The sequence below is a fragment of the Cibotium barometz genome, chromosome 5 (assembly GCF_041138505.1).
Source record: "Cibotium barometz isolate CiBa-2024 chromosome 5, ASM4113850v1, whole genome shotgun sequence".
In the NCBI taxonomy this organism is placed as follows: domain Eukaryota; kingdom Viridiplantae; phylum Streptophyta; class Polypodiopsida; order Cyatheales; family Cibotiaceae; genus Cibotium; species Cibotium barometz.
In genome coordinates, this window is record NC_141050.1 from 26,158,706 (window position 1) to 26,184,939 (window position 26,234).

General features: G+C 46.2%; 1 protein-coding gene across 3 annotated transcripts in view; it reads right to left on the bottom strand.

Annotated features, from left to right (window-relative positions):
- Positions 1-21,845, bottom strand: part of LOC147638292 (non-functional NADPH-dependent codeinone reductase 2-like) — a 96,435-nt gene extending 74,590 nt beyond the window's left edge. The window contains exons 1-2 of one of the 3 annotated variants that reach the window (XM_086798201.1): positions 21,677-21,842; positions 21,386-21,567 (exon numbers count right to left, since the gene is read on the bottom strand). In XM_086798201.1, coding sequence (XP_086654327.1) covers positions 21,386-21,567; positions 21,677-21,796 — 302 coding nt within the window. In that variant the 5' untranslated portion in view covers positions 21,797-21,842. Of the gene's footprint in view, positions 1-21,385; positions 21,568-21,676 lie in introns of all 3 variants that reach the window. The other 2 variants (XM_086798199.1, XM_086798202.1) reach the window with 2 other exon arrangements.
- Positions 21,846-26,234: the final 4,389 nt, after the last annotated feature.

Consider the following 26,234-nt stretch of genomic DNA (forward strand, 5'->3'; position numbering starts at 1 on the left):
CCACATGGAATCGTTTCACCGTAGTGCTTGGACCCTCCATCGCCGGTTCGGGGGGAAAGCGTTGGAAATGTCGGTATTGCGGCTTCGAAGGGAATAGCACCATCACTCGATTGCTTCGTTACATGGCACAGTTGGGAGGAGGTGGAATCTCCGGATGTCAATCCATGCCACAAGCCATTGCCGATGAGGTGATTAGGGAGAACTCTCTTTTGCAAGCGGAGAACACAAGGGCAAACCAACCTCTTCGACAACAAGAGCTTGAGGAAGAGACACTCATGCCCTCTTCGGCATCCGGTAGTGCGAGTGTCAATATTGGGGAAGGATGGGGGTTAAGCTTCCAATCAAAGTGACCACGAGTCATGACATCCCTTCGATGATGCCGGTGCTAGAGGGCTTATACAACCCACTTTACATGCCACTCAAAACACGAAGGCCTATGTCAAAGAGCAGCAATGAGTGGCGGAGATCGAGATTGCACGCACCATCATCGAATGCAACCTGAAGGCCTATGTCAAAGAGCGGCAACGAGTGGCGGAGATCGAGATTGCACGCACCATCATCGAATGCAATCTCTCTTTTCATGTTCTTCAAACCTCGCAATGGAAGAGGATGGTCATGGCCATTGCCGCCGTCGGTCCATGCGAGGGATGGACGGGAGTGAGCTACGTTGAGATGAGGGCGAAGAAAAGCTCAGCGAGGAGAAGGATCACTTAATTCCATTCGTTTGGGATGGGCCAAGTATGGATGTAGCATCCTCTCTAATGGATGGAGTATTGGAAGAGGAGAAGCATCATCAACATCCTCGTGTCTTGGCCTCTTGGCACGTATTTCCTATGCGCGGTGGATGCCGGGAAAGCCGGTAGAAAGACAAGTGGCCGCTTCATGTTCCAATACATCCGCCAAGCAATCATCGAGGTGAATTTAAATTTTACACAAGGCCATTATTCATAGTACATACTATAAGTCTACATGTAGCATATCACTATATATATATACATAAATATACACATACCTACATACATATGTATACGTACATATGTATGTAGGTATGTGTATATTTATGTATATATATATAGTGATATGCTACATGTAGACTTATAGTATGTACTATGAATAATGGCCTTGTGTAAAATTTAAATTCACCTCGATGATTGCTTGGCGGATGTATTGGAACATGAAGCGGTATGTATGTATGTATATGTATATGTGTGTGTGTGTGTGTGTGTGTGTGTGTGTGTCAGAGTCACACGGGGACGCGGGGACGGGCCTTAGGGACACGGGACGCGGGCGGGGACGGCCGGGGACGGGTGGGACGCGCAGGAGACGCCGTGCAACACGGGGACGCATGAGGTCGTCCTGGGGACGCGTTCCCGAAACGCGGGACGGGCAGGGGACACGGTGAGGGGACGCCTCCAACGGCCAGAAACGGGCAGAAAACAGCCAGAAACGGGCAGATTTCCAGCTATAAAAAAAGGCACACTCTCTATTGCACCCACACTCATTTCTCAAGCCTCAAGCTTCCAGAATCCAAACTTCAAAGTTCCAAGTTGTGCCAACTTCCAAGCCATCTCTCTCTCTCTCTCTCTCTCTCTCTCTCTCTCTCTCTCTCCAAGCCATCTCTCTCTCTCTCTCTCTCTCTCTCTCCAACTTCCAAGCCATCTCTCTCTCTCACACACACTATCATCATTCATGGCATCTCAAGGTGAAGGCGCCGCCGCCACATCTTCCGTTGCAGGCTCTTCACGAAGGAGGCCGGCGGTGCACACATGGTCATGGTGGGATGAGGTCCACTACGCTAGTCGTGGAGTGGGCAGTGGTTCAAGGGCATGGAATTGCAAGCTTTGTTCCTACAAGAGAAGTGGCGGCGCCAACAAAGTGCGAGCTCACTTTTTGCACGAGGCCGGTCATCAAGTGCAATTTTGCGCACGCGTTACTCTTGAGAAGCGAGCGGAGCTTCTTGAGAAGCTCAAGGTTTATGAGGCGGCCGAGGCGGCAAAGAGAGGGCGACATGTTGCTGTTGATCCTCATGATGTGGTGAGAGCACGAGAGCAACCGACGCGAATGGAGGTGGAGAGGAACCCAAATCTTGCTTCAAGCTCTCAACCATTCAAGTCCACTCCATCCACATCGGGGGTGCCTCCATTCCCATCCGCCGTCAATCCACTCTTAACGAGAATTGGAACCCAAAATTGAAGGATGAGGTGGATAGGTCGGTGGCTAGGTTCTTCTACCACGACCACATTGCGTTTCAAGCGGCACGGTGAGAGTCGAGACTCAATTCTCTTCACTCTTTTTTTTTTTAATGTCTCATGCTTCAAAGCATTTGTCATATTGCCAAAAAAAGCTAACATGCTACATGGTTTTCCTTACTTGAAATAGGTCTCCTTACTTCCGTGAGATGGCCACAAAGATCGGGGAATATGGCCCCTCTTATGTGCCACCTTCATCGGAAAAGATTCGCACCACTTTGCTTGATAGGGGGAAGTTGGCCGTTGAGCACGCGGCGGCAGATACAAAGGCAACGTGGGAGACTAACGGAGTCTCTCTCATTGTAGACGGATGGAGTGACACGCGCAAGCGCTCCATCCATGGAGTGGTGACCTACTCAAGGAGCAAAGTGTACTTCATCGAGTCACATGATGCGAGTGGCACTGGGAAGGCCGTGGATGTGCTTGCCGCGGAATGGGCGTCCACGATCGAGGTCATTGGGCCGGAGCTTGTGGTCGGCATGGTGGCGGATGGAGAGGCATCAAATAGGGCAGCCGGGAGCATTATTGAGTCAATGTATCCATCCATCACAGTTTCTTTTTGCATGGCCCATTGTCTCAACAACCTCCTCAAAGACATAGGTACCTTGCCATGGATTGCACCCACCATTGAGGAGGCTAACCAGCTTGTATCCTTTGTCCTCAACCACCAAAGGCTGCGACATGAGTTCTCTAAAAGGAGCACTCTTTCCCTCCTCAAGTATTCTGAGACAAGGTTTGCATACAACTTCCTCATGCTAGGCCGCTTGTCTACATGTGGCGGAGCCCTAAGAGGGCTTTTCCTTAGTGATGAATTTTCTGCCATGCCGCAGTCAAAATCGGCAACAGGGAGAACGTGCCGAGATCGCGCCGACGATGCCGCTTGGTGGGAGAAGGTGAAGACACTCGATGCCTTGGTCAAGCCTATTGTTCACCTTCTACGAGTCATTGACGGCCGTGAACCATGTATCGGCAAGGTCTATGAGGCCATGGATCGCATGATCTCCAACAGCTTGTGCCAGACAAGGCCGAGTTTGAGGAGATCCACTCATTATGTGAGTCCAGGTGGAACTCCTACTACTCCCCTCTTCATGCGGCTGCCTTTGTGGTTGATCCAGAGTTCCAGGGCAGAAAGCAAGAGGCCGACAAGGAAGTAAGCAGGGGATGGCGGATCATTTTGGAGCGCTTAGAGCCCGACCCTACCATCAGGCGGAAGATCAGAGACCAGCTATCTCAGTACAGGACGCAGCAGGGATCTTTTGGATGTTTAGATGCACAGTTTGACCGCCTCAAGATTGGGTCTCCTCTTTGGTGGGAGGATTACGGATCAGATGGGCCGGAGTTGCAGCGCTTGGCTATTCGCATCCTTAGCCAGGCTGTGAGCTCTAGTTGCTTGGAGCAACTTTGGAGCGTTTACAGTCACATTGCCTCTAAGAAGAGGAACCGCCTTGAAGTGCAAAGGGCAAGTGATTTGGTTTTTGTGAGCGCTAACTTGCGCATGCTATGTGCGACAGCAACAGGGAAGGCGGATCCCTTCACCGAATGGGAGATGGCACAGCAGGATCCTGCAGCTCAGGAGCATCTTGAGGAGGTAGAGGAGGAGCTACAGCCTGAGGGGGAGGAGGAGGCTTCAAATGGCATCGACGACTTCGACTTCCAAGCCTCCCGCCAGGCTAGCACTTCAGGAGCTTGAGGCTTGACTCTTGAGCCTTGAGCCATCTCACCTTTTTTGTGCCCACTGCCAATGGCCATGATCTATTGTGATCTATCTAGTATCCCTATTTTGTACCCACTCTTTTTGTAACCCTCACTGCCCATGAGGCATGTACTTATCTCTTTGTATCTATCAGACTATCAATCACATAATCAGTGTGCCATCGATGTTTTATTAGCGCATTTTGCTCAAAATGACTCTTGTTTTTTTGTCTATTCGGTTTAAAATTTTGTTCAAAGTGTGTCTCTATATGTATGTCATGCATACAACTCCTAAATTGCTTTTAAAAAAGAGGTTTTTTTTGCCGTTCCCGACCCCGTCCCCGGGACGGCACTTCCCCGTCCCCGTCCCCGTCCCCGTCCCCATGTGACTCTGGTGTGTGTGTGTATGTGTGTCACATGCACTCTGCACTCAGTGCATGGTGACAAACTGGCTCATCATCAGCAGTGCAACATTTATATAGTATAGGATGATATTTGTCGTACGCCGTGACCCCATTGTACATCCTTAGTCCAGGATAAGTCAGGCACGAGCTACGTAGGTCGTTCCTCAGCCTTAGCGGGTCAGTCAGTCAGTCAAGTCCCTTAACCCACTTGGAGAGAATCATTCATGCATGAGTCAGTAGAAGCCTTAGGGTTTGCATCAGAAAGCACTCTGCATCCTGCATAATATGCATTCATATGCCTGTGCATCATTTAGAACATCCCAAAAGCCTTAGGGAATTTACTAGGTTTATCTGGTATTCCCTTATTTTATGGTATTTATTTGGCATTTATTGTCATTTATAAACATAAAGTTTATTAAATTATGACCAGCCAACTTGACCAACCCCTATCTAGTATAAATAGGCTTGCATAGGGCTTAGTTTCTCATTCAGTCTCTTCAATGTGCTAAGAGCTTTCCTCCTCAGCCCTAGGAGTTCCCTTGCCTTCAGCACTAGACTAGTCTCATCTAGCCTTGGAGTTCTTGAGCTTTGCTTCTCCAACCCTCTGAGCATCTGCGTTTTTGCTTCAGTCTTCCATAGTCTCAAATGCAGCAATTCAGCAGTACCAACGCAGCCATTCAGCAGTCATAACGCAGCAGTACAGTAGGACAGCAATCAGGCGCAGCCGTACAGTCCTCCACAGTCCCCAATTCAGCAAACAGCCTTGCGTTTTCTGTCCAGCATCAGCCTACAGTTTGCGTTTCAGTCCAGCCTCATCCATACAGTCTGCATTTCAGTCTACAGCAGTTCTCAGCCTTCTAATCATCATCCACATCTGCCCCAGCCATCTGGTGAAGGTAACACAACATTCATAAGCATTTACAACATTCTAACATAGCTTAGAACAGTTCACCGCCTTCTTTTCTCAGCCTCAGGTGTGCAGCCCTTCCTCATGCCCTTGGGAAGAGTGCATAGGCTCGAGATCAGTTCATTGAGGTGTTTCTACGGCCGTGTACAGTTCAGCCAGGCTTCCGATCCTCCGCGATCTTGTGTTTGGCTTATCTACAGTCCACAGTCATTCTCTCTAAAGTAATAAAGCAAATACTATCTCGTTATCAGGATAGGGCGCCCTTCAGTGGGTAATTTGGGACCCAATCTGGTGTACAGTTCTCATATCTCTCTCTCATATATCTTTAAAAGTTTGAAGTATTAAAGTGGATTGCTAAACTCACGAAACTCAGGATACAGAAGATGGTGTGAGCATTTGTATGACAGGATCTTCCAATACAAAGACTTCCGCTGCATATCACATTGGTATCAGATTCAGATTGTCCACACACACACACTGTATCCTAGCGTGGGGGCATCCTTGGATGGTTAGATTGCGTTCCGGCACGACCACGGACTTCAGCATCATGTCTATAGAAGAGAGTACTCATCAGCCGGAAGACGTCTCCCCCAAAGGAGACCAGGTTCTTCCACCTTCAGCAGACACCATAGCTCTTCTTAGAGCTCAGAACCAGCTGCTCATGGAGCGTCTCCAACTCTTGGAGGCAGAAGCAACACGTCCTTCTCCACCTCCAGCAGCACCCGACTATATCTCCCTCTTCTTTCAGAAGGAACAACAAAGGAGAGAGGATGAGGCCCGAAGGAAAGAAAAAGTAGAAAGACGGGACTATGAGGAAGCCCAACGCAAGATCGACCGCAGGATCGACGAAGACCGGCGTCAAGCTGAACTCGCCGCTCAGGAACACCAACGTGAGCTTGATTGAGAACGTATGTTACTCGAGCACCAACGGGAAAAGGAGGCCATACACTTGAGGTATCGACAGCTATCCTCAGTCTCCCCAGTCATAGGTGTCACCAGCCAGCAGTCCACAGCAGCATCAAGCACCGTCATTCGCAGTCAACCAAACTTCAGTAAGTATGATGGTAAGTGTGATCATTCATCAGTTAATCAATTTATTCATCAGTTTAATGCTCATTTTCCATTAGCTAGGATCACAGACCCACAAGATAAAGTCCACTTAGCGGCTCCCCATCTCACTGGTGAGGCAGTCACTTGGTGGCAGCATTGGTTTAGTATTCATACAGACCAAGCCATAGGTATCACAGTCTTTGACTGGGACATCTTTGTCCATGACCTGAAGACCAGATTTCTCCCGCCCCAGTACATGACCGGTCTGAAAGATGAGTTCTATGGACTCAGAGAGAACGGATCCCCAATGCTTCAGTTTTCCGGTAAGGTTATTACTTTAGCACAGCAGTGAGGGTTATCTGCGCAGGCCAAGATGGACAATTCATTCGTAGATTGGACTAACATTCGGTTCACAGTTCGTAACTTTGAACCAAGTACATATGACCAGGCTCTGACTCTCGCTCAGAATGAAGAAATGAAGCTGAACGAGGGCAAGCCCAAGCAGTCATGTTACTTCAGTACCAAACCCCAACAGCAGCAATCAGCTGCACAGACAGGGAAAGGTAACGCTTCTTCTAAAGATGCTAAGAAGAACGACCGTAATAGCTCCAGTTTAGGGGGTAAGAAAGATAAAGAACCTAAGAAAACCCCTGATGAAAAGGCTAAAGCAGGCATTACTGGGGTTATCTTCCTCCAGAGGAGCAAAGGAAGTACCAGTCAGAAAATAGATGTTTTTTCTGTCATATTATAGAGCATGGTAAAAAGGATTGCCACAAATGGCAAGCGGCACAAGCCACCAAAGCTCCTTCTGCCACAGTTGCCACAGCCTCCCCAGCTCCTCCAACCCCGCCTACTACCTCAAATGCAATTCAACTTTTACCTTCTATGCATCCTATGCCATCTATGGTATTTGATGCTAAGCAGGAGGGTGAGAGCGATGCTGCTCACAAGAGCCTCATCCGAGCTTATGGCTCTGCCCAGGGCCGACAGTTTGTAGTCCTTTTCGATATGGGTAGTTCTGAAGACGCCATCTCTCCCCAGTTGGCTAATAAATCGAATTGCACATTAGTCGCATATCATCTGGATGTGGACGGGTTTACACCTGGTCTTCGCACCCACATTTCCCAGAAGGCACAGCAATTTGCCTTTGAAGTTCACAAGGCCTCATTTCAATGAGATTTCATCATCATGCTTGATGCACTTGGTGAATTATGAGATGAGATCATGGATTATGGGCTGGGGTATTTATACTCTTCATAGCATCCAGTCGGCTGGCTTCAGGGAGCTCCACGACTGAGTTTTATTAATAAAGTGTTTTCACACACTGTCACCCTGCTGTCCAGCCTGCGCATGCTTCTGGGGCAGCATCCTGGCTGCTGGGCATGCTGCGCAGAGGTGTGGGACTGCCCCTACACCTGGCCTACCTGCTGATTAGGGTTTCTGACCCAGTCGGCTGCCTGTCCAGCAGCAGTACAGCTGGCCGACAGCCCCTCCAGCCCATGCCTTGGCTGGTGGGCAAATCTTGGGCTCTCCTGGCCCCTTGGGGGTGGTTCTACACCTCCCCCATGCCCATACTACAAGTGCAAGTGCAAGTTCTTCGCACTGGGGTAGCCCTATGGGCTGGCCCCATCTCTACATGCAAACCTACATGCCTACAGAGGCCTGGCATCCAGTTGCAAACCAGATACACAGCACATCTGACATCATTCCAGAGGGAGACTCACAGCGCGGACTGGCACTGCTTCATGTGCAGGACAGTGCACACCTGACCTTGGACTCATGTGCAGGACAATGCACACCTGACCTCGGACGACTGAGATGGATCCCTGGCTGACTCGTCCCGGACTGGGCTCACATGGGACCAGTTCACCATCCCAGGTCCTGCACCTTCTGTACAGAAATGTCTACGTGGCATCCAAGTGCGGGATGCACGTGACATCCCCTTCTGCTTAACTTGACGGAAGCTGCATAGCCTCCAAATAATCCGTCAATAATGCCGGATAGTCTTCGAAAAATTCTTTGTCGAGCCATACCGCTTCATGAGTTCCTCGGTCTTGAAACTTCGTGAGAAACTGTCGTAGTCTTCGGCCTGAGCCATGCTTGAAACGGTGCAGAAGGATCTGTTCTGGAACCATTACTTCTGCTTCATCAATAATGTCTGGTTCCGCTTCGTCTTTGACCTCTGAAGGGGGTGGACCTGCATATGGCTTTAACCAACTGACATGAAATACATTGTGCATAGTCCAACTCGGAGGTAGCTTTAACTGCATAGACACCTCATTAATCTTTTTCCGGATGGGAAATGGTCCGAAGCTCCTGAAAGACAACTTTGGGCATCGCTTGCCCACCTCCTTCAATCTTTGCTTCATAATCCGAAGATATACCCAATCTCCTTCCGAAAACTTCATGTCCCTTCGGTCTTTATTGGCCTGTCGAGTGTACGCCTCTTGCGCTTTAGCCAATCTGTCTTTAACGGACTCTAGGATCTCCTGGTAAGACTCCGTCACTCTGTTCGCCTCCGGTACTGAAGACGAAGTCCTGGTTAACAACGACTGGAAAGGCCTTCCAAACGCTGCCTCATATGGAGTCCTGCCAATAGCTGAAGAAAAAGAGTCATTCAAAACAGCTTGAACTAAAGGCAAAAACGATTCCCACTTACCTTGCTGATCGTGGACATAACACTTCAGCACATCAAAGGCCAACTGGTTGTATATCTCTGTCTGGCCATCTGTCTGTGGGTGGAATGCACTGGAAAAATTCAACTTAGTACCAAAATTATCAAACAATGCCCTCCAAAAATGACTGGTAAACTTGGCATCTCGGTCTGACACTATGGTCCTAGGAATCCCACCAATCGGGTACCAATGCCGAATGAATAGCTGGGCAACATCCTCGGCGGTCACATTGGCCCGGCAAGGAATAAGCATAACAAATTTGTTGAACCTATCAACAATAGTTAAACACTGCGTGTTACGCTTACTCGGACTGGGAGGCAGATTTGTGACAAAGTCCATTGAAATGTCCTGGAAAGGACCCTCAGGGATTGGCAAAGGCTGTAACAACCCTATCTTCTTTCCACGAGGAGCTTTCACCTTTTGACAAATGTCACAGCGTTGTACATATGTAAACACATCACGCCTCATCTTTGGCCAAAAGTATTGCCGTTCTAATTTCTCCAGGGTCGAATTCATGCCCCTATGACCACCTGTAATGGCGTCATGGGCATCATGGAGAAGAGCTGCCCGGAATGATTTCATGACACATAGTCGGCCTTTGTAGAAAAGCCAACCATCGCGTATCAGAAAATGGCATGGTCCTGTGGCATCCAATGCCTGTTCCCACTGTGTACCGAATTCCTCGGAATCGGCGTACATGTGCTTCATGTCTTCTAGTCCTGTACCAACAAGGTCAAGTCTAGTGGTCTGAATCGCAGATACTTGTCCCTTCCTGCTCAAAGCATCGGCCACTGGATTGGCCTTTCCTGGAAGGTACTCAATCATGCCACCGAACTACTGGAATATCTGACTCCAGCGGTGTTGTTGATCACTCCACTGTGCACTTGGCATCGTCTGAATCCAGCGCAATGCCTGATGGTCAGTGCGGACCTCGAAGTCACGGCCATACAGGAAATGTTTCCAATGTTTCAAGGCCTGTATGACTGCTAGGAGTTCACGATCATAGACTGAGTAGTTCTTTTCGGCGGGCAGTAACTTACGAGACATGTAAGCTACTGGATGACCATTCTGTTGCAATACACCTCCAATTGCGATGTTACTCGCATCGGTGATCACTTGAAATGGTTCGTCCCACGAGGCAAGGGCTAAACAAGGCGCTTCAGACAAAGCCACCTTGAGGTTCTGGAATGCCTCCAACGCTCGTGGAGTCATTCGAATCTTTTGCCTCCTTGTTTTCACTCCCTTTAGCAGATCGGTGAGGTCTGCCGAGAGATCAGAAAACTTGTCAATGTGGGTGGAATATGCCTGGCATATACCCACAAATGATCTAATGTCATAAGCAGTCTGAGGTACTTCCCAGTTAACAATCTCGGTCACTTTAGCCGGATCAAGTCGAATGCCTTCGGCACTAATTATATATCCCAAGTAATGTACCTGGAACAGATAAAATTCTGACTTCTTTTCATTGACATAGAGCTCGTTGCTTTCCAGCAACTTAAGGACTTTCTCCACATCAATGTCATGCTGCTCGATTGTAGCTGAAAATATGAGTATGTCATCCAGAAATATGAACACACACACTCCAATCAACTCCCGGAAAATACGCATCATCATGCGGTTAAATGTAGCTGGGGCGTTCGTCAATCCAAATGGCATAACCACAAATTCATAGTGGGCCCGTTCTGTACGGAAGGCTGTCTTGGGGATGTCCCCCTCAACAATCCGTACCTGGTGGTACCCACTCTTTAAATCCAGTTTAGAGAACACCTTAGCTCCATTCAGCCTCTCAAGAATATAATCAATTCGAGGCATCGGGAATCTGCTCTTGATAGTCAGCTTGTTGAGTGCACGATAATCGACACACAACCGAGAAGACCCATCTTTCTTCTTGACAAATAAGATCGGTGCTGCAAATGGCGACACGCTGGGGCGGATGAAGCCAGCTTGCAACAATTCTTGGAGTTGGCGGTCCAACTCCGATTCCATTGCCTTAGAAAGGCGATACGGAAACTTGCTCGGGGGTTCCGAGCCTGGGAGGAGGTCAATCTTGTGATCCTCCGGTCTGGACGGGGGGAGCTGGGGAGGGAGACTGTCCCGAAGAAAAATCTTCTGGAACTTTTCATGGAGAACCGAGTACTTCTCGGAAGCACTGGCCACCGTCTGGGCTGTCTGGATGTAAATCATCGCACACTGTGCGCCTTTCCTGACTGCTCGCTTAGCCTGCACGTGGCTTATGAGCGGAAAGTTTGGAATACCTGGCTCACACTTAATGGTCACCGGGGTGTTTGACACATTCCGATCAATCTGGAACGTGTGCTTGTCCCACTTGACATCAGGAAGAAACTTGTGAAACCACTGGATACCCAAAATTATGTCTGCTCCTACAAGAGGGGCAACCATAAAGTCTCGCACAAACTCTATGCCCTGAATCACTAATTTAGCACCTAGAGCTTCATACTTGACGCTCGTTGTCATACCTGTGCTAAAACCCTCAACCTGTTTGTCCACCGGAGTCAGCTCGAAACGGGCACGCCTAGCGGCCTCTTCCGTGACCACATCCACCGTGCTACCGCTGTCAAACAAGACGACTCTCTGGCCACCTATATAGCCAAAGGACTTGAGCAATTCGTTGCGCTCTTACTCCTGGTCATGGGCGCCCTTCTGCTTATCTTCGAGCTCCCGGCTAATAATTGCTCCAACTGAAGCACCGGGGGTTGAAGAACTAGGGGTAGCCCGCTGGGGTCTGTGTGGGAGCTGTGCTCACCACCACGGAAGCTGTGGAGGCGGCGGCGGCCTTTGGAGGTTTCTTCGGACAATCCCGAGAAGTAAGTCCTTTTGTGTGACAAAAGTAACATCTACCCTCCTTCCTGTACTGAGAAAGCTCCTCAGCACTCAACTTGCCACCTGTCTTGCCTGCCTCCGCTTTTTGGTCTGGAGTAAGCTTAGACGCATTGTTCGAGTTCTTGGAGCCAGAGGCTCCCGGGCTCTGTCCTGGGGAAGACCCCATCTGGTTCTGGCTTTTGCCCCTCGAGGCGTTAGCCTTGGGAGAAGCCGGCTGGGAAGTCTTGGGCTTGCCACCATTGTGTTTCATTTTTGCACTCTGCGCAAGCGAGAGTGCGTCCTCAAAGGTGGCTGGCCTAAACATACGCACCTCCCATTGGATTTGCGTGTCCAGGCCATACAAAAACTGCCCTTTCTTGTCCGTATCAGATAAGCCTAATTGCAGACACAAGGTCGAAATTCTATTGGCAAACTGAAGGACTGGTTGCGCATTCTGACGCGCACCCCTGAACTCGTCTTCGAGTTGCTCAAGGTAGTGGGGCGGTAAAAACCGCTGCTTAAGGTCACGGACGAACTCGTCCCACCCATAAGCTGCCATACCTGATCTGGTGTGGGCATGAGCCCACTGAGTCCACCAAGAAATGGCCTCACCTTCCAAGTACCAACTGGCTAAGATCACTTTGTCAATATCTGATTTCCTAACTGCGGCAAAGTAAGCTTCAAATTGATGTAACTATGAATACAGAGTAGTGGGATCAAGTTTACCATTATACTTACTGAAATTCATTTTCTCGGGAAAATGAGTCGAGGGCGCCGCCGGTGTCAATCTGGCGTCCAAAGCTCTGAGGTAACGCTCGTGTTCCACTCGTCGCATGGCGTCGTCTTCGCGTTGTCGAATCTCCAATGCGCGCATCTGCATCTCAAGCAAGGAGCTTGGCTGCGGCTGTGACCCTGCGAGAGGGTCCCTGTGACGAGGATCTGGTATCTGGGATACGGAAGGAGAGGCAGGAGGAGATGGAAAACGCGACGCTGGAGAGCGAGAACGCTCCTCCAGAGCCGAAATCCGCGCCTTCTGCTCATCCAACTTGGTTGTCTGGTCTGCGATTGCTCGCATCATCTGTTGGAACATATCTGTTACACTCAAGCCGGGTGCCCTCGCTGGACTGCCTGGTGCACTCTGGTCCCATGGTTCTGGTTCTCTCTCGTCGCCAAAGCTCACCATAGCGGGAAAATGCAGTGCCTTTCCGGAACGCAATCTGACCATCCACTATCTGTGTGGGAGATTTCCGGAGGCTTCCGGAGGCTAAAAACCAACCGTCCTTCGAGGGACAGGAGTCACTCCGAAAGGGGTAGTCCACCGGCGTCTAAAAACCAACCACACGAGCGAAAAAATTTTCTGGTTTTCTTTGCTGAATCTTTGTCCTTGAAGCGAGCTCTGATACCACTGTAATATGCGGAAGCTTCGGAGAAGGATCGGTACTTCAAAACTCAGAAATCAGCACTCTTTTCGCGACGGAATTAACGCACAAAACTGAAAGACGATGTGCAGAAAAATAGAGAGAGAAGGGGGAGATGGAGAGGACACAGTATTGGGTCCCAATTACCCTCTGTAGGGCCCCCACCACGGATGGTGTATTTGCTTTATTAGAATGATGTAAATCTGAAAACAAATACAAAGTACTTGACCTTTTCTTGGCTGGAAAACCTGCCCTTGACCTTCAGTCCTTCACCCCTTTGCTTTAGCAAACTCTTGGCTGTCCTGGCCCTTGAATGCTTGATGCACTTGGTGAATTATGAGATGAGATCATGGATTATGGGCTGGGGTATTTATACTCTTCATAGCATCCAGTCGGCTGGCTTCAGGGAGCTCCACGACTGAGTTTTATTAATAAAGTGTTTTCACACACTGTCACCCTGCTGTCCAGCCTGCGCATGCTTCTGGGGCAGCATCCTGGCTGCTGGGCATGCTGCGCAGAGGTGTGGGACTGCCCCTACACCTGGCCTACCTGCTGATTAGGGTTTCTGACCCAGTCGGCTGCCTGTCCAGCAGCAGTACAGCTGGCCGACAGCCCCTCCAGCCCATGCCTTGGCTGGTGGGCAAATCTTGGGCTCTCCTGGCCCCTTGGGGGTGGTTCTACACCTCCCCCATGCCCATACTACAAGTGCAAGTGCAAGTTCTTCGCACTGGGGTAGCCCTATGGGCTGGCCCCATCTCTACATGCAAACCTACATGCCTACAGAGGCCTGGCATCCAGTTGCAAACCAGATACACAGCACATTTGACATCATTCCAGAGGGAGACTCACAGCGCGGACTGGCACTGCTTCATGTGCAGGACAGTGCACACCTGACCTTGGACTCATGTGCAGGACAATGCACACCTGACCTCGGACGACTGAGATGGATCCCTGGCTGACTCGTCCTGGACTGGGCTCACATGGGACCAGTTCACCATCCCAGGTCCTGCACCTTCTGTACAGAAATGTCTACGTGGCATCCAAGTGCGGGATGCACGTGACATCGTCTCACCTCTGTTGGGGTGTGACATGATCTTAGGAATTTAGTGGTTCCGTCAGTATGAGTCTATTCCCGTTTGGGGGCAGGACACTTTTACTATTTGTAAAGGTTTTCCTGAGCCTATCATGATTCGTGGGGATAGAAGCATTCTTGGAATCCCATTGATTTCGCATCTCCAGGCCAGACGAGCTATCCGCAAGAAGGGAGCAGAAGGAGCACTCCTTTATGTTCGTGCTCAAACAGTCCCTCCCTCATTAGTAGCATCCGTTACATCTTCAGTCCCTGAGTTAGCAGACCTCCTATCCAGACATCAAGACATTATGCTTAGGGATGATCTCCCGCCCTGAGGACCATCACATTGATTTGATCCCTGGATCAGATCCTCCTAGCAGGTTTCCCTATCGTCTTTCCAAGACTTTAGAGGGCGAGTTAGAAAAGCAGTTATCCGAGCTTCTCCGAGCCGGATTCATTCGGCCTTCTTTCTCCCCATTTGCTGCACCTATCCTATTTGTCCAAAAGAAGGACAAGTCTGCACGCCTTTGTGTAGATTACAGGGCATTAAAAAAACTCACTATCAAGAATAAGTTTCCTATGCCAAGGATAGAGTACATTTTGGAGCGTTTAGACGGTGCTAAGTTTTTCACTAAGATCGGCCTCAAGAGTGGTTACCATCAGGTCCGCATTTTTAGACGGTGCTAAGTTTTTCACTAAGATCGGCCTCAAGACTGGTTACTATCAGGTCCGCATTTTTGAAGCTGACATTCTAAAAACAGCTTTTTGGACAGAGCGTGGTCACTACGAGTTCGTAGTCATGCCTTTTGGGCTTACAAATGCACCCCAACCTTCAATAAGATGATGTCTAGGATTTTCGCAGTCCACATTGGGAAGTGTGTTTTCATATTCCTTGATGACATACTAGTCTTCTCAGCCACTGCGGAGCAGCATGAGAAAGATGTGGAGAAAGTCTTGCAATTTTTGCGAGATAATTAGTGCTACATAGATGCCAAAAAGTATGTCTTTGGTGTTAACGAAGTTCAGTATTTGGGCTTCATCATCGGTTCCGATGGGATTAGACTGGATCCATCAAAGGTTTAGGATATCTTAGATTGGGACATTCCTAAGATCGCCCAAGAAATCCGCTCATTCGTAGGTCTCTGTGTCAGGCCTATGGTGCCCGTGTCCATCAGTTTTCCAACCTTGCAGCACCTCTTACCGACTTGCTCAAGGGGGTGAAGACTCGCAAGCAGAAAGTCTCAGTTACAGGCAAGGCGCTTGATGCATTCCGTGCACTCCAGAAAGCTGCCTCAGAAGCACTTGTATTAAAGTTAGCATCATGGGACGGACCTTTCGAGGTCATCACCGATGCCAGCAATGTAGCCATAGGTGCAGTCCTCAAGCAGGACAAAGAAAAGTTGGATGTCGACGAAAAGAATTATTCGGTATATGACAAAGAGCTTTTGGGTGTGATCACAGCGCTCAAGCATTGGAAGCCTTTTCTTTATGGACACGCTTTCACAGTGAAAACAGACCACCAAGCACTTAAGTGGCTTCAGGCTATGCGGCTATGCCAAGTGCCCAGTGGAGTGATCGACAGGCCAGGTGGAGTCAAATCTTCCAACAGTTTGGAGGTATGATTGAATACATCCCTGGTAAGCATAAGAGGCTACGTACTGGTGAAGCGGCTATAGACCATCCAGTATAGTAAGGGCGATCCTCTAGGAATGGGCGCGCACGAGAGTCTGCTCTACTGGAGAAGAAGGTACAGGGGTAGGGGCAGCTACTGGTGTCAAGGGTGTATATTCTAGTGTAGAGAGGCACACCGTGAATGAAATGGATAAACGTCCTCAGAATTATGTGAAAAATATCGCCGTTGAGAGTTGCAGAGGCCATGATAACAAATAAAGAAGAACCATGAACCGGGCTGAGCGAAGAGATGCTAGTCGAAAACAGCACGCCAGGCTGGTGTGCTTTTTTTTTTAAGCGCTGGTTGCTGGCCGTGGGTTCTCCCCCCCTTTATTTTTTTGAGTTAGTGCTGGTCGCTGGGCGTCTTCTTTCTTATTTCTCTCTCTCTTGTCCGTTGCGCTGGTCCACCACCCTTCGTGTCTTCTTTTTTGTATGCTGGGCACCGTAACCGACTGGCCAGCGTTTTCTCTTTTTATTTTTTTGTGCTGGTCGGCCTGGGCGCCGTAGGCTACTGGCCGTTTTTTTTTATATGTTATAAGGTTAACAGGTGTCCCTTAAAAGAAAAGGACCGGCTGGGATGGGCGGCCACGGTATTATGGCCGGGTGCTAGTCTGAAGCACATGAGGGTGGCGATTCAAAGGGGTATGCCCTTAGGTGAAAGGGGTGCGACGCATCACAAGGGCACGAGGCTTGTCAAGTGGTGCGACTCTTCAAAAAAGGTACGACCCAAAGCAAAGGCAATCTTCATGCAAGCGAGGGCATCTGCTGCTGCAAGGTCATGAGGAGAGATGGTTGGCTGCAGGGTACAATTGCCATAAGGGCTCCCTGCTTGCTTGAAAAGAAGAAGGTAGCCTTCTTTTTTTTTATTGTAGAAAAATTGGGAAAAAATGACTAATCAGGTAAAATTGGCAAAATTGGGCAAAATTCAATGGGGCATTCTTTCTTGTTCTTCCATACAACTCTTGCTATCCCTAATTCTAAGGTTAATTTGTTGATTGAGGGTTTTTCATTTTTAGGGTTAGGGTTAGGGTTTTTTGGATGTGGGCATCCTACAAGTTGGAGCTTGTTTGCTCTGATACCACTGTGAGGACTTCCTAGTCTATTAAGACATGATTAAAATTGAATACAAGAACTAAAGATAATTAGAGAGCGAGTTGTTTGCATTGAGACAGAGGCCTTTCTTAAATAGAGGCCGAAAGGGTACAAGTGAAGAGACACATCCCTAGGAAGGGGTGTGGCTCTTGTCCTTTGGACTTACGGGTGTGTCTTTAATGAATAGACATGTCCTAGTGACCCATGTGTAAGGGTGTGACCCTTCACAGGTGTCCTTTCAGTTAATAAGAGATTAAGGAGTAATTAAGGAGAGATTAAGAGAGTTAGTCACAATCGTGACATCGGTGGCTTGATCCTTGATGAAATCTTCAAACATCCGAGCCCTTCTATGGTCCTGTTCCTTCTTGGCTCTCCAAGCTAGGAATTCTTCGTCTTAGAGAAACCGTCTAAACTACTAAAAATCTCTGTACTTTGCCAATGTCATGGCCGTTGTCTCATGAGAAATAGATTGACAGCCTTGATTCCACCTTGAAGTCCTGTATTGGCCTCATAGTTGTTCCCTTCATTAGGCCCTTGGTTACCCTCTGCTCTTGACATGGCTTTGTCACCCCGAAAAAGATTTCCTCAAGAGAAATCCTTTCTTTGATACCACTGTAAGCCCAGCGGGGCGTGCCTAACAGATACAACCACATGTCCAAGAGATAAAGATAAAGAGAGAGAGAAGGGGATAGGAAAACTTGCACACCACACTAAGCAGGAAACAGGCCCCACTCCCTTTCAGGAATTTATTCAAGAACAATGCACGGTTTTTCAAGCCGAAACCAATACAATAAATGAATACAATATCAAACAAATATATCGATGTAGAAATCTAGGTCGAAGTCATTGTTGAGGCACAAGATCTCTAATGCCGAGCACACCACAAGGATGACCCACAAGAATATCTCACCGAGCTAGTACCAATATCCAGAATTTGAATCAAATCCCAAGTCTCACTGATGTCCAGCAATAAACTCGATACCCAAACTGAAAAGAAACCTCAAAAGACTCCTCAAAAAAGCGAACACCAAGATGGTGGTGGAACTCTTATCCCGGATGGTGGATTTATGAGCCTGTTATTATCAAATCTTTTGCCGAAAGTTGGAGGGCAGCATTGGCAGCTGAGGGCGGCGCTACTTCTGGCGGAGTCGGCTGGGCAACGGCGCAGAGCAGTTGGAGAGAGCAGCGCAGAGCAGTTGGAGAGGGCAACGCAGTGCAGCTGAAGAGGGCTGCATAGCCATCTGAACAGGGCAGCACAGAGACGGCACTGAGCCGGTGCACGAGGCAGCCTTGGTGGAAGATGGAGGCGCAACCCTAGACCCGGCGGATGGAGAGGGTGGTGAGGTTGAAGATGTTGATGATGATCTCCTTGCTCAAGCTTTTTGCTTTGTTTTTGTCTCTTGCTATTATATTTTAATACTCATCTTTGGCCAAAGTTCTTGAATTATAGCTTTCTAGCTTCAGGGCCTTCCTTTTTGGCCTTGGAGCTGCTTTTTGGAAAAGCGGCTTTTAGCTTTTTGATCCGGCTCAATCTCCTCTTTCCAATGGTACCCTTGGCCCACGGTCAACTAAGTTTGACTTTTTGCTTTTCCTTGCTTTTTAACCAAAACTGGTGCTTTTTCCTGTGCCAACTTCATGAACCCTGTTCATCGGCCTGTCCATGTGTCCGGGCATGAGTTCCATCATTTGAAAAGAGCTAGGAGGGCCAAACAGTCACACATGTCTATGTGTGCACATGACACCTGTAGCCACATGTATGAAAGCGCCTGCATAAATAGCATTTTCAGCATGTCGTGGATTAAACAGGCCGACAGCATATGCAGGTATGTCAAAAAAACAGTGAATTCTAGGATTACGTATGAGAGAGACAAAGAGTTGAGACTTGAAGTCTACAGTGATTCGTATTGGGCAAGAGATTACAATACATGACGGAGTGTGACAAGTATGGCACGTTGTCTTGGGAATGGTTTTGTATCTTGGTTATCCAAGAAACAACCAACGGTTACACAAGCAGTATGGAAGCTAAGTATAAGGCACTTACTCAAGCTTCATGTGAAGTCTCATGGATGAATACATTACTTGGCATTTTACCCAGTCTTCCATGCCAGGACAAAGCATGTAGAAGTGCAGTATCATTTTGTGAGAGAAGGTATTGTCAACACACATGATCAGATTGCAGTTACTCTGACAAGGCATTGACAAGACAGGGGCATGAGAAATTTAGAAGAGCTTGGATTGGAAGACATGAACTTTCTTCTGAGAGGGAGTGTTGAGGATGCAGAATAAAGTTCAAGTTCCCGGCAGGCAACCTTAGAGTCAGCAAATAATTAAACAAGTATTAGAAAGAGATAGCTTTACAAAGGAAAAAGAGGAGATTTGGAAGGCTCACAAGTCATGCATAGTGTGCAGCCAAAGTTTAAGGCATGAGGAGCTAAAAACAACAAAAATATGAGTAAAAAACAAGATGAAGTAAGGGAAAAAACGTTTTGCTACAAGCATCAAGTTTTAGAGGCTGATAATGAGCATTTTTCACTAATCATCAATACAGATCAATATGGGGCATACTAAGTGTGTTAATTTACTGTTTCTCTCTCTGCAGGCTGCATTTTCTCTCTCTACAGCTGAATATTATGTTTTTTATAAATTAGTATGTCTATGTGTTGATTGTGATCACGAATCACTCATATGTGATTATTGCATCTTCTATTTCATGAGTAGAGCTTGATTATTCATCAATTATTCAATTCTTGTGAGATTCTTGAGTATTTGCTCATTTATTCATATTTCTCAAATAGTCATTAGAAACCTGTAAATTTCTCAAACAGAGATAAGTCCCTGTGCATCAAATCAAAAGATCCTGAGAGCCTATGTGAGCTTACTATGCTTTCGCTATTCCTTATTTCAATTCTTTTCACCCTGGAGTCGTCTTGAGTAAGCAGGGCTGCTCCATCTTGAGTGCCAGGCACCCCTGACTCATAGCACCGAGGATCTCCACCACACAGAGACAAATCCTTGAGATTCTCCGACGACATGACATGCCCTCGCCATAGCCACATCCGCCATCATGAAGCTTATAGTGTCATGTTTCAGTTTTCAGTTTTCATGTTCTTTTTAGTTTTTCTATGGCACTGTATACCCATGGTATCATTGTACTATTCATGGTCTCGTAGGCCCTTTGGGTCTTTTCTAGACGTTAATATATCTTTCTCTCTTCCCAACTCAAGCCCTCAAAATGAGCGAACATCTTCTCACTATTATTCGCAATTTGCAAGCGTACACCATGCCCTCAAGAGAAGATGAAATAATGTTTTACATGTTTGCATAGACGCTATGCATCCCTGGACATCTTGATTTGTGCACCATTGCAGTCCTTCTGTAATCTGTCTCCACTGCAACCTTGCAACTCAATTACATCAATAACACTCTTTTCTTAGCAATGAGTTTGCCCGTTATTCACAATCCTAAGGGGAGGTGAGTATATACTTTGCAACTAAGTATCCTTTGAAATAATGTTTTACATGTTTGCATTGACAGTATGCATTCCTGGACATCTTGATTTGTGCAACATTGCACTCCTGCTGTGATCTGTCTCCACTGCAACCTTACAACTCAATTACATCAATAACACCGCCTCTTTTCTTAGCAATGAGTTTGCAGAGACATATACATATAGGTGTCCACCATCGTAAACTGTAATAGAGGATCCAAGGGTGATCTTAAGCTATAGTTAGAAGACCCATGAAGGAAAAACAATCAATTATTAGGTAATACAAAGATAATTAAGCAGCCCAGAAAAAAGACACGGAGAAAAAAACCCACAAAGAAGATGGGGTCTGAAGGAAGTGTAGATAAGCAAGCATTCCATCATGGCCCTTATCCATGTGTCGTGACACCTTGGTCCCGCTCAGAGGCCATGCGATTTTTTCACCCAGAAAGAGGAAGGAAAGAAATCAAGTCAACAACCAGACGGCCAACAACGAGAGAACGATGTTTAGAGGACCCAGGAAAAGAGACAATTATGCTGCAATTAGATGACCCAAAAAGAGGACAAAGATGTAATTAGTCAGTAATTAGAAGACTGGAAAACAGATTATTAATCAGTAATTGGAGCAACCAAAGAGGAAAAATATTTAAATAACCAGTAAATAGAGAGAGAGAGAGAGAGAGAGAGAGAGAGAGAGAGAGAATTATGCAGTAATTAAGCAGTACGTAGAGGACACTCCTCAGAGGACTCAAGAAGCAATAATTAATCTAATTAATTACGAGATATCAAGGACTAAAAGCCCAGAGATGATTGAGAATTCAAAAAGTGATGGAAAAACGACGATTAAAAACCTGAGGCTTCTTTTTAGGGCTGGCAGGACACCTTCGGGGTAGGCATCAGTGCACCGTAGCTTGGAGGTTATGAAGAGGTCCTCTCTTTTCACTGAACCAGCCTTGATGGCCTCCTGCAGGGCCTCCCCAAGGAACCCTTCACTCTTGTAGCTGCTTGCTGTGTCAAAGTGCCTGTAACCCACCTGTGTTTAGTGCCATGATTAGTGTTTTAATTCATGTTTTAACTTCCAAAAACACATGCCACAGCTCCCGTAATCAATTCTTAACTCGTTTTCTTGCAGGTTTACCAACCTCTATAGCTGCAGAGATGGCTGCCTTTTTCTCTTCATGGCTTAAGGAGTCTTCGGAGCCAGTGCCAAGCCCTAGCAGTGGGATGGAAGCTCCTGTGTTGAGCGTTGCAGCCTCTGCCATGCTCTTCCTGCTCACTTTTAAATGTGTAAAAATTCTGTTTAGGTTTGGGGAGATTATAATCATTTTATTGTCTTAAATAGATAGGAGATGGGTCATCATTTCATTGACTTTTTGAAGTATTAATCATTGCATACTAAAATAAAACCTTAAGAAAAACACTCTTATTTTTTAAAATCTCACATACTATATTTAATGAAAATATAAAAAATATTTTAATGTTATTTATTTTATTTATTCACTAGCTTGCCTTCTTGTGTTCTATTTTTTTCACTCAAAAGTGAATGGCACATTAAGACCCTCTATTTTTGTGGGCATTAATGAATGCCTTAAGGTTGAACCTTAGGCATTTGTAACGTGTCCTAGTCACCCCCTCCAATGCTTGATAAAAAATTCTCGGCCATAGCTTATCATTCTTATCTAAAGCCCACAAAAAAACGTTTTTTCCAACTAATCAAAATAAACGCAACTCTTCAATCTACCCGGTTTTAGTTTATACCATATAACAAATGAATCCTTAAAATAAGGGCAATGAAAAATATTCATAATTCTAGCCTTAAAAATACACTATGTTGCCTTTTTTTGCATGGCCCTCCCTTCCCTCAATTGTCACCCCCCTCCATGACAAGCTCTTCCACCCACACCCCCTTGAGCTTGTCATCCGTCCACTGCATCTATGACCCCTAGGGGGGAGAGAGAGCCACAAAAGGGGTATCCGCATGCATCCACTACTCACGCATGTGAGAGAGAGAGAGAGAGAGAGAGAGAGAGAGAGAGAGAGAGAGCAAGACAAACAGATAGAGAGACGTGGAGGATAGAGAATGCATCCATCTCTACCTCAGCACAACAACATAGCTTACCTTAGAGAGAGAGAAAGCAAGACAAATCAATAAAAGGGAGCAGGAGTCGTTTTCAAAATTTGTGTGCGCCCACATGCATTGTGCGTGTGCGTGTGCGTGTGTGTGTGCACACGCGCGTGTACGATCATCTACAAATGAAAAATCATAGTGGCATCCATTAAGAGAAGCTATCTGCATCAACAACTACTACTACAATAACAGTAGTAGCAATCGTCTAGGTATGGCAGAGGTAGGTGGATGTGGTTCTAGAGGTGGATATGGTTCTAGAGGTAGGGGTACCTCTAGAGGGAGAGGTTCTTGGCAAAATCAGCCAAGAGCTTTTTAGTGTGGGAAGGCAACTATGTATTCACAAGTGGCAAAGATAAGCAGCAGGAGACCCTTAGAGGTCAACCATATGTATGTACTAAGACTGGCTCCCTCTAGAGTCTCTTGGGTAATTTTGCCAAGTACCTCTCCCTCTAGAGGTACCCCTACCTCTAGAATCATATCCACCTAGAGGTACCGACCTCTAGAACCCTATACCTAGGTGCAGCTATTGCAATTGTTGTTGATGGCCTTCCACCTCCTCTACATGCACCTCGTTCCCTAGGCGAGGATCTCCCCCTACTTCCTCTACCTCTAAGATGGTACAAAGCATGTTCATCTACTTGGCCCACTCCCACTAGATTGGGAGCCGCCCAATCTAATCTCTTCTTCACTTGTGAGAAGAGAAACACGCTCCAAAAAGTAATTCTCCCTCACTACTATAAAGGTCTCATATATTGGAGGGGTTACCAAGGTTACATGTGCAATTACATCTCCGTTTGTAAAGCCAAACATCAAATTCACTATGCATGCGAAACTCATTGCTAAGACTACGATAAAACATCAAGAGTATTTTATCTTGGCCAAAAGTTGCCACATGTTAAATAGGATAGCTCGAAGAAGTCACACTTCTCCAATCGTAGAAGTAATACCTCTTTAATCATAGAAGTCTTATTTCTGCGATTATATGACCAGGTACGAGTTCTTTGATCATGAAAGTCCAAGACTTTGACCATAGAAGTCCCAGTTCTCCGGAAGTTTATGAGTATCTAATGTTGAAAACATTTTTTGAGAAAATTGGATATACACTTCAACAACTGCATATGAGTTTAAACTTCTTTGATCATAGAAGTGTACTTCTATGAGTGTATGACCATAGCAATATAAACACTAGGAAGTCACACTTCTCCAATTTATATAAGTCCTAGACTTCTACGATCATAGAAGGTAGTGATTTTGGGAAATTTCTAAAAGTGGTTTAGAAAGCAAAAATTTGGCCAAATATAGTGTTTCTCTACTTGTTTCACTCAATTCATGCACCTTTGCTCATGGCGATTTGTTCATAATATCATAACAAAATGACATCTCACTAGTCTAGTAGTAGAGACTATATCCTTTCATGAAAAAAGTACTTAAATCCCTTTGTCATCAAGACACTAGTCTAGTAGTAGAGACTATATCCTTTCATGAGAGAAGTACTTAAATACCTTTGTCATCAAGAGTCTACCCTCAATGAATCATGAGCCACAATAAGAGAGTACTAATCTAGGGGGCGAGCTCGGAGTTTAACTTGATATAACCCAAGTGGCTACTAGAGCCAATTATTGGATACCAGTTACTATGTGGACATGGTTAGCTTACATGGTGGGAATCACAACATAGCCAAATCCAGATGAGGGAAACATAGATGTAATAAAATAACTACTAATTAGATGCAACCACCAACTAAGGGGCACATATATGCCAACAGTGCAATCATATTTACCAATACAACTATCTGTGGAAACTCAAATCTTGTATTATCAAACACTGCAAACAGAGTTACCAATACGACTACTAGTGGAAACTCAAGTCTTGTATTATCAAACACCAAGAAGGAACCTTGCAGACAATCTCAATTCTAACTATGCTTAGTTCCACTGGATCTAGTAATCCAAACTATGCTTAGTTCCACTAGATCTAGTAATCCAAACTAAGTGAATCCCACTGGGTAAATGCAATTAGGGGGAGACACGAAAGAAGAAACTTCTAATCTAATTTGACTACGAGGACAAGTTTGGACCACTTTAGTTGCAAAACTAGATCCTTTTTTAAAGGTGTCAAATACAACATCAAACCTGGAGTTCAAGGTAAGGGATGATCCATATCAAATCTAGACCCTAAGCACCAATAAATCCTATAGAACCATTAGGAAGAGCTTAAGGAGTAACACAATAAGTACCACCAACAATAGACCCTAATTCAATCGATCATAGAGTTTTTGACCTGGTAAACCTAAACATAATGGCATACTATCCTAGTCCATATGCTTATGTTCCTTCACTAGTAGCGTATACATCTAACACATTGCTAGCACCATGCAGTGGGAAAGGGGGATGGCAAGTGCAAATCAAAAGACTAGGTTCAAATAGAGCCTAACCTACTTACATCTCAAAGCTTTTAACCAAATTTGATGGGTCTAGGGGTCCTATTCAACACTTGGAAACATTTAAACAAGTATGTGAAGCCTTTGGACATGGGGATGATGTTACCAAGGTGCAAGCCCTAGGGTTAAATTTGAATGTTAAAGCTAGTCAATGGTTCAAATCTCTCAACCCAAAAGAGAAGATCAATTACCCAACCCTTCAAACTTGCCTTTATTCTTTGTATTTGTGCTAACCAATGCAAAATGAAGTGTGTAACTATTCAACTTTACACCTAGCTATACAACGGAGAGATGAAAACTTCACTTCTAAATCAACTGAGGCAATAATAGCAAGTGAGATATGGTTCAATGTGACAAAATCACACTAGTATTAAGTTCTCATTTGGAACAGAGATTGCTCTAGTATTATGTGCATACTGCATGGGCAACCATGAAGCACCACAATGTTATAGGAACTTGCAAGTGCCCAAATTATTGTCCAACATCTTACCTTAGCTCTACCAACAAATGTGAAGACAAACTTGCCAGCACCTTTGGGAGCTCAAACACAATTGTGATTATGAATGATAACCAACAGAGGTAATACAAGTCCCATAAGTACCCCTTATCAGCAGCACCAATCTTACCATCACAACCACTAGCACCAAGGTTTACACATATAAACTCTCTCTCTCTCTCTCTCTCTCTCTCTCTCTCTCTCTCTCTCTCTCTCTCTCTCTCTCTCTCTCTCTCTCTCTCTCGTGCACGCGTGGAAGCTGGCATGGATGGAAGTGATATGGATTCACTATCAGACATCCACCCAATACCAACGCTTCTACCGAGACGGTCGGTACTTAGAATTTTTTTGGCCCAAATTGGCCTTGGCATCAATAAATAACAATGTCGGTATAGGCATCGATTGTACAGAGCTTTATAATGACATTATTTACTAATGTTCTAGGAAAACCTATGCTCATCGATATAAAGGTTAGTCTACCAATGTTTATACCGACTCTGGTTAGATGTATTGACACTTATACTGATGAGCATACCGATGGTTAGATTACTATGATTATTTCGAGGGTCATATTGAAATTGGAAAAAAAAAAGACAGAATGAGATAGGTTGGGTTTTTTTTAATCAACCTATACCA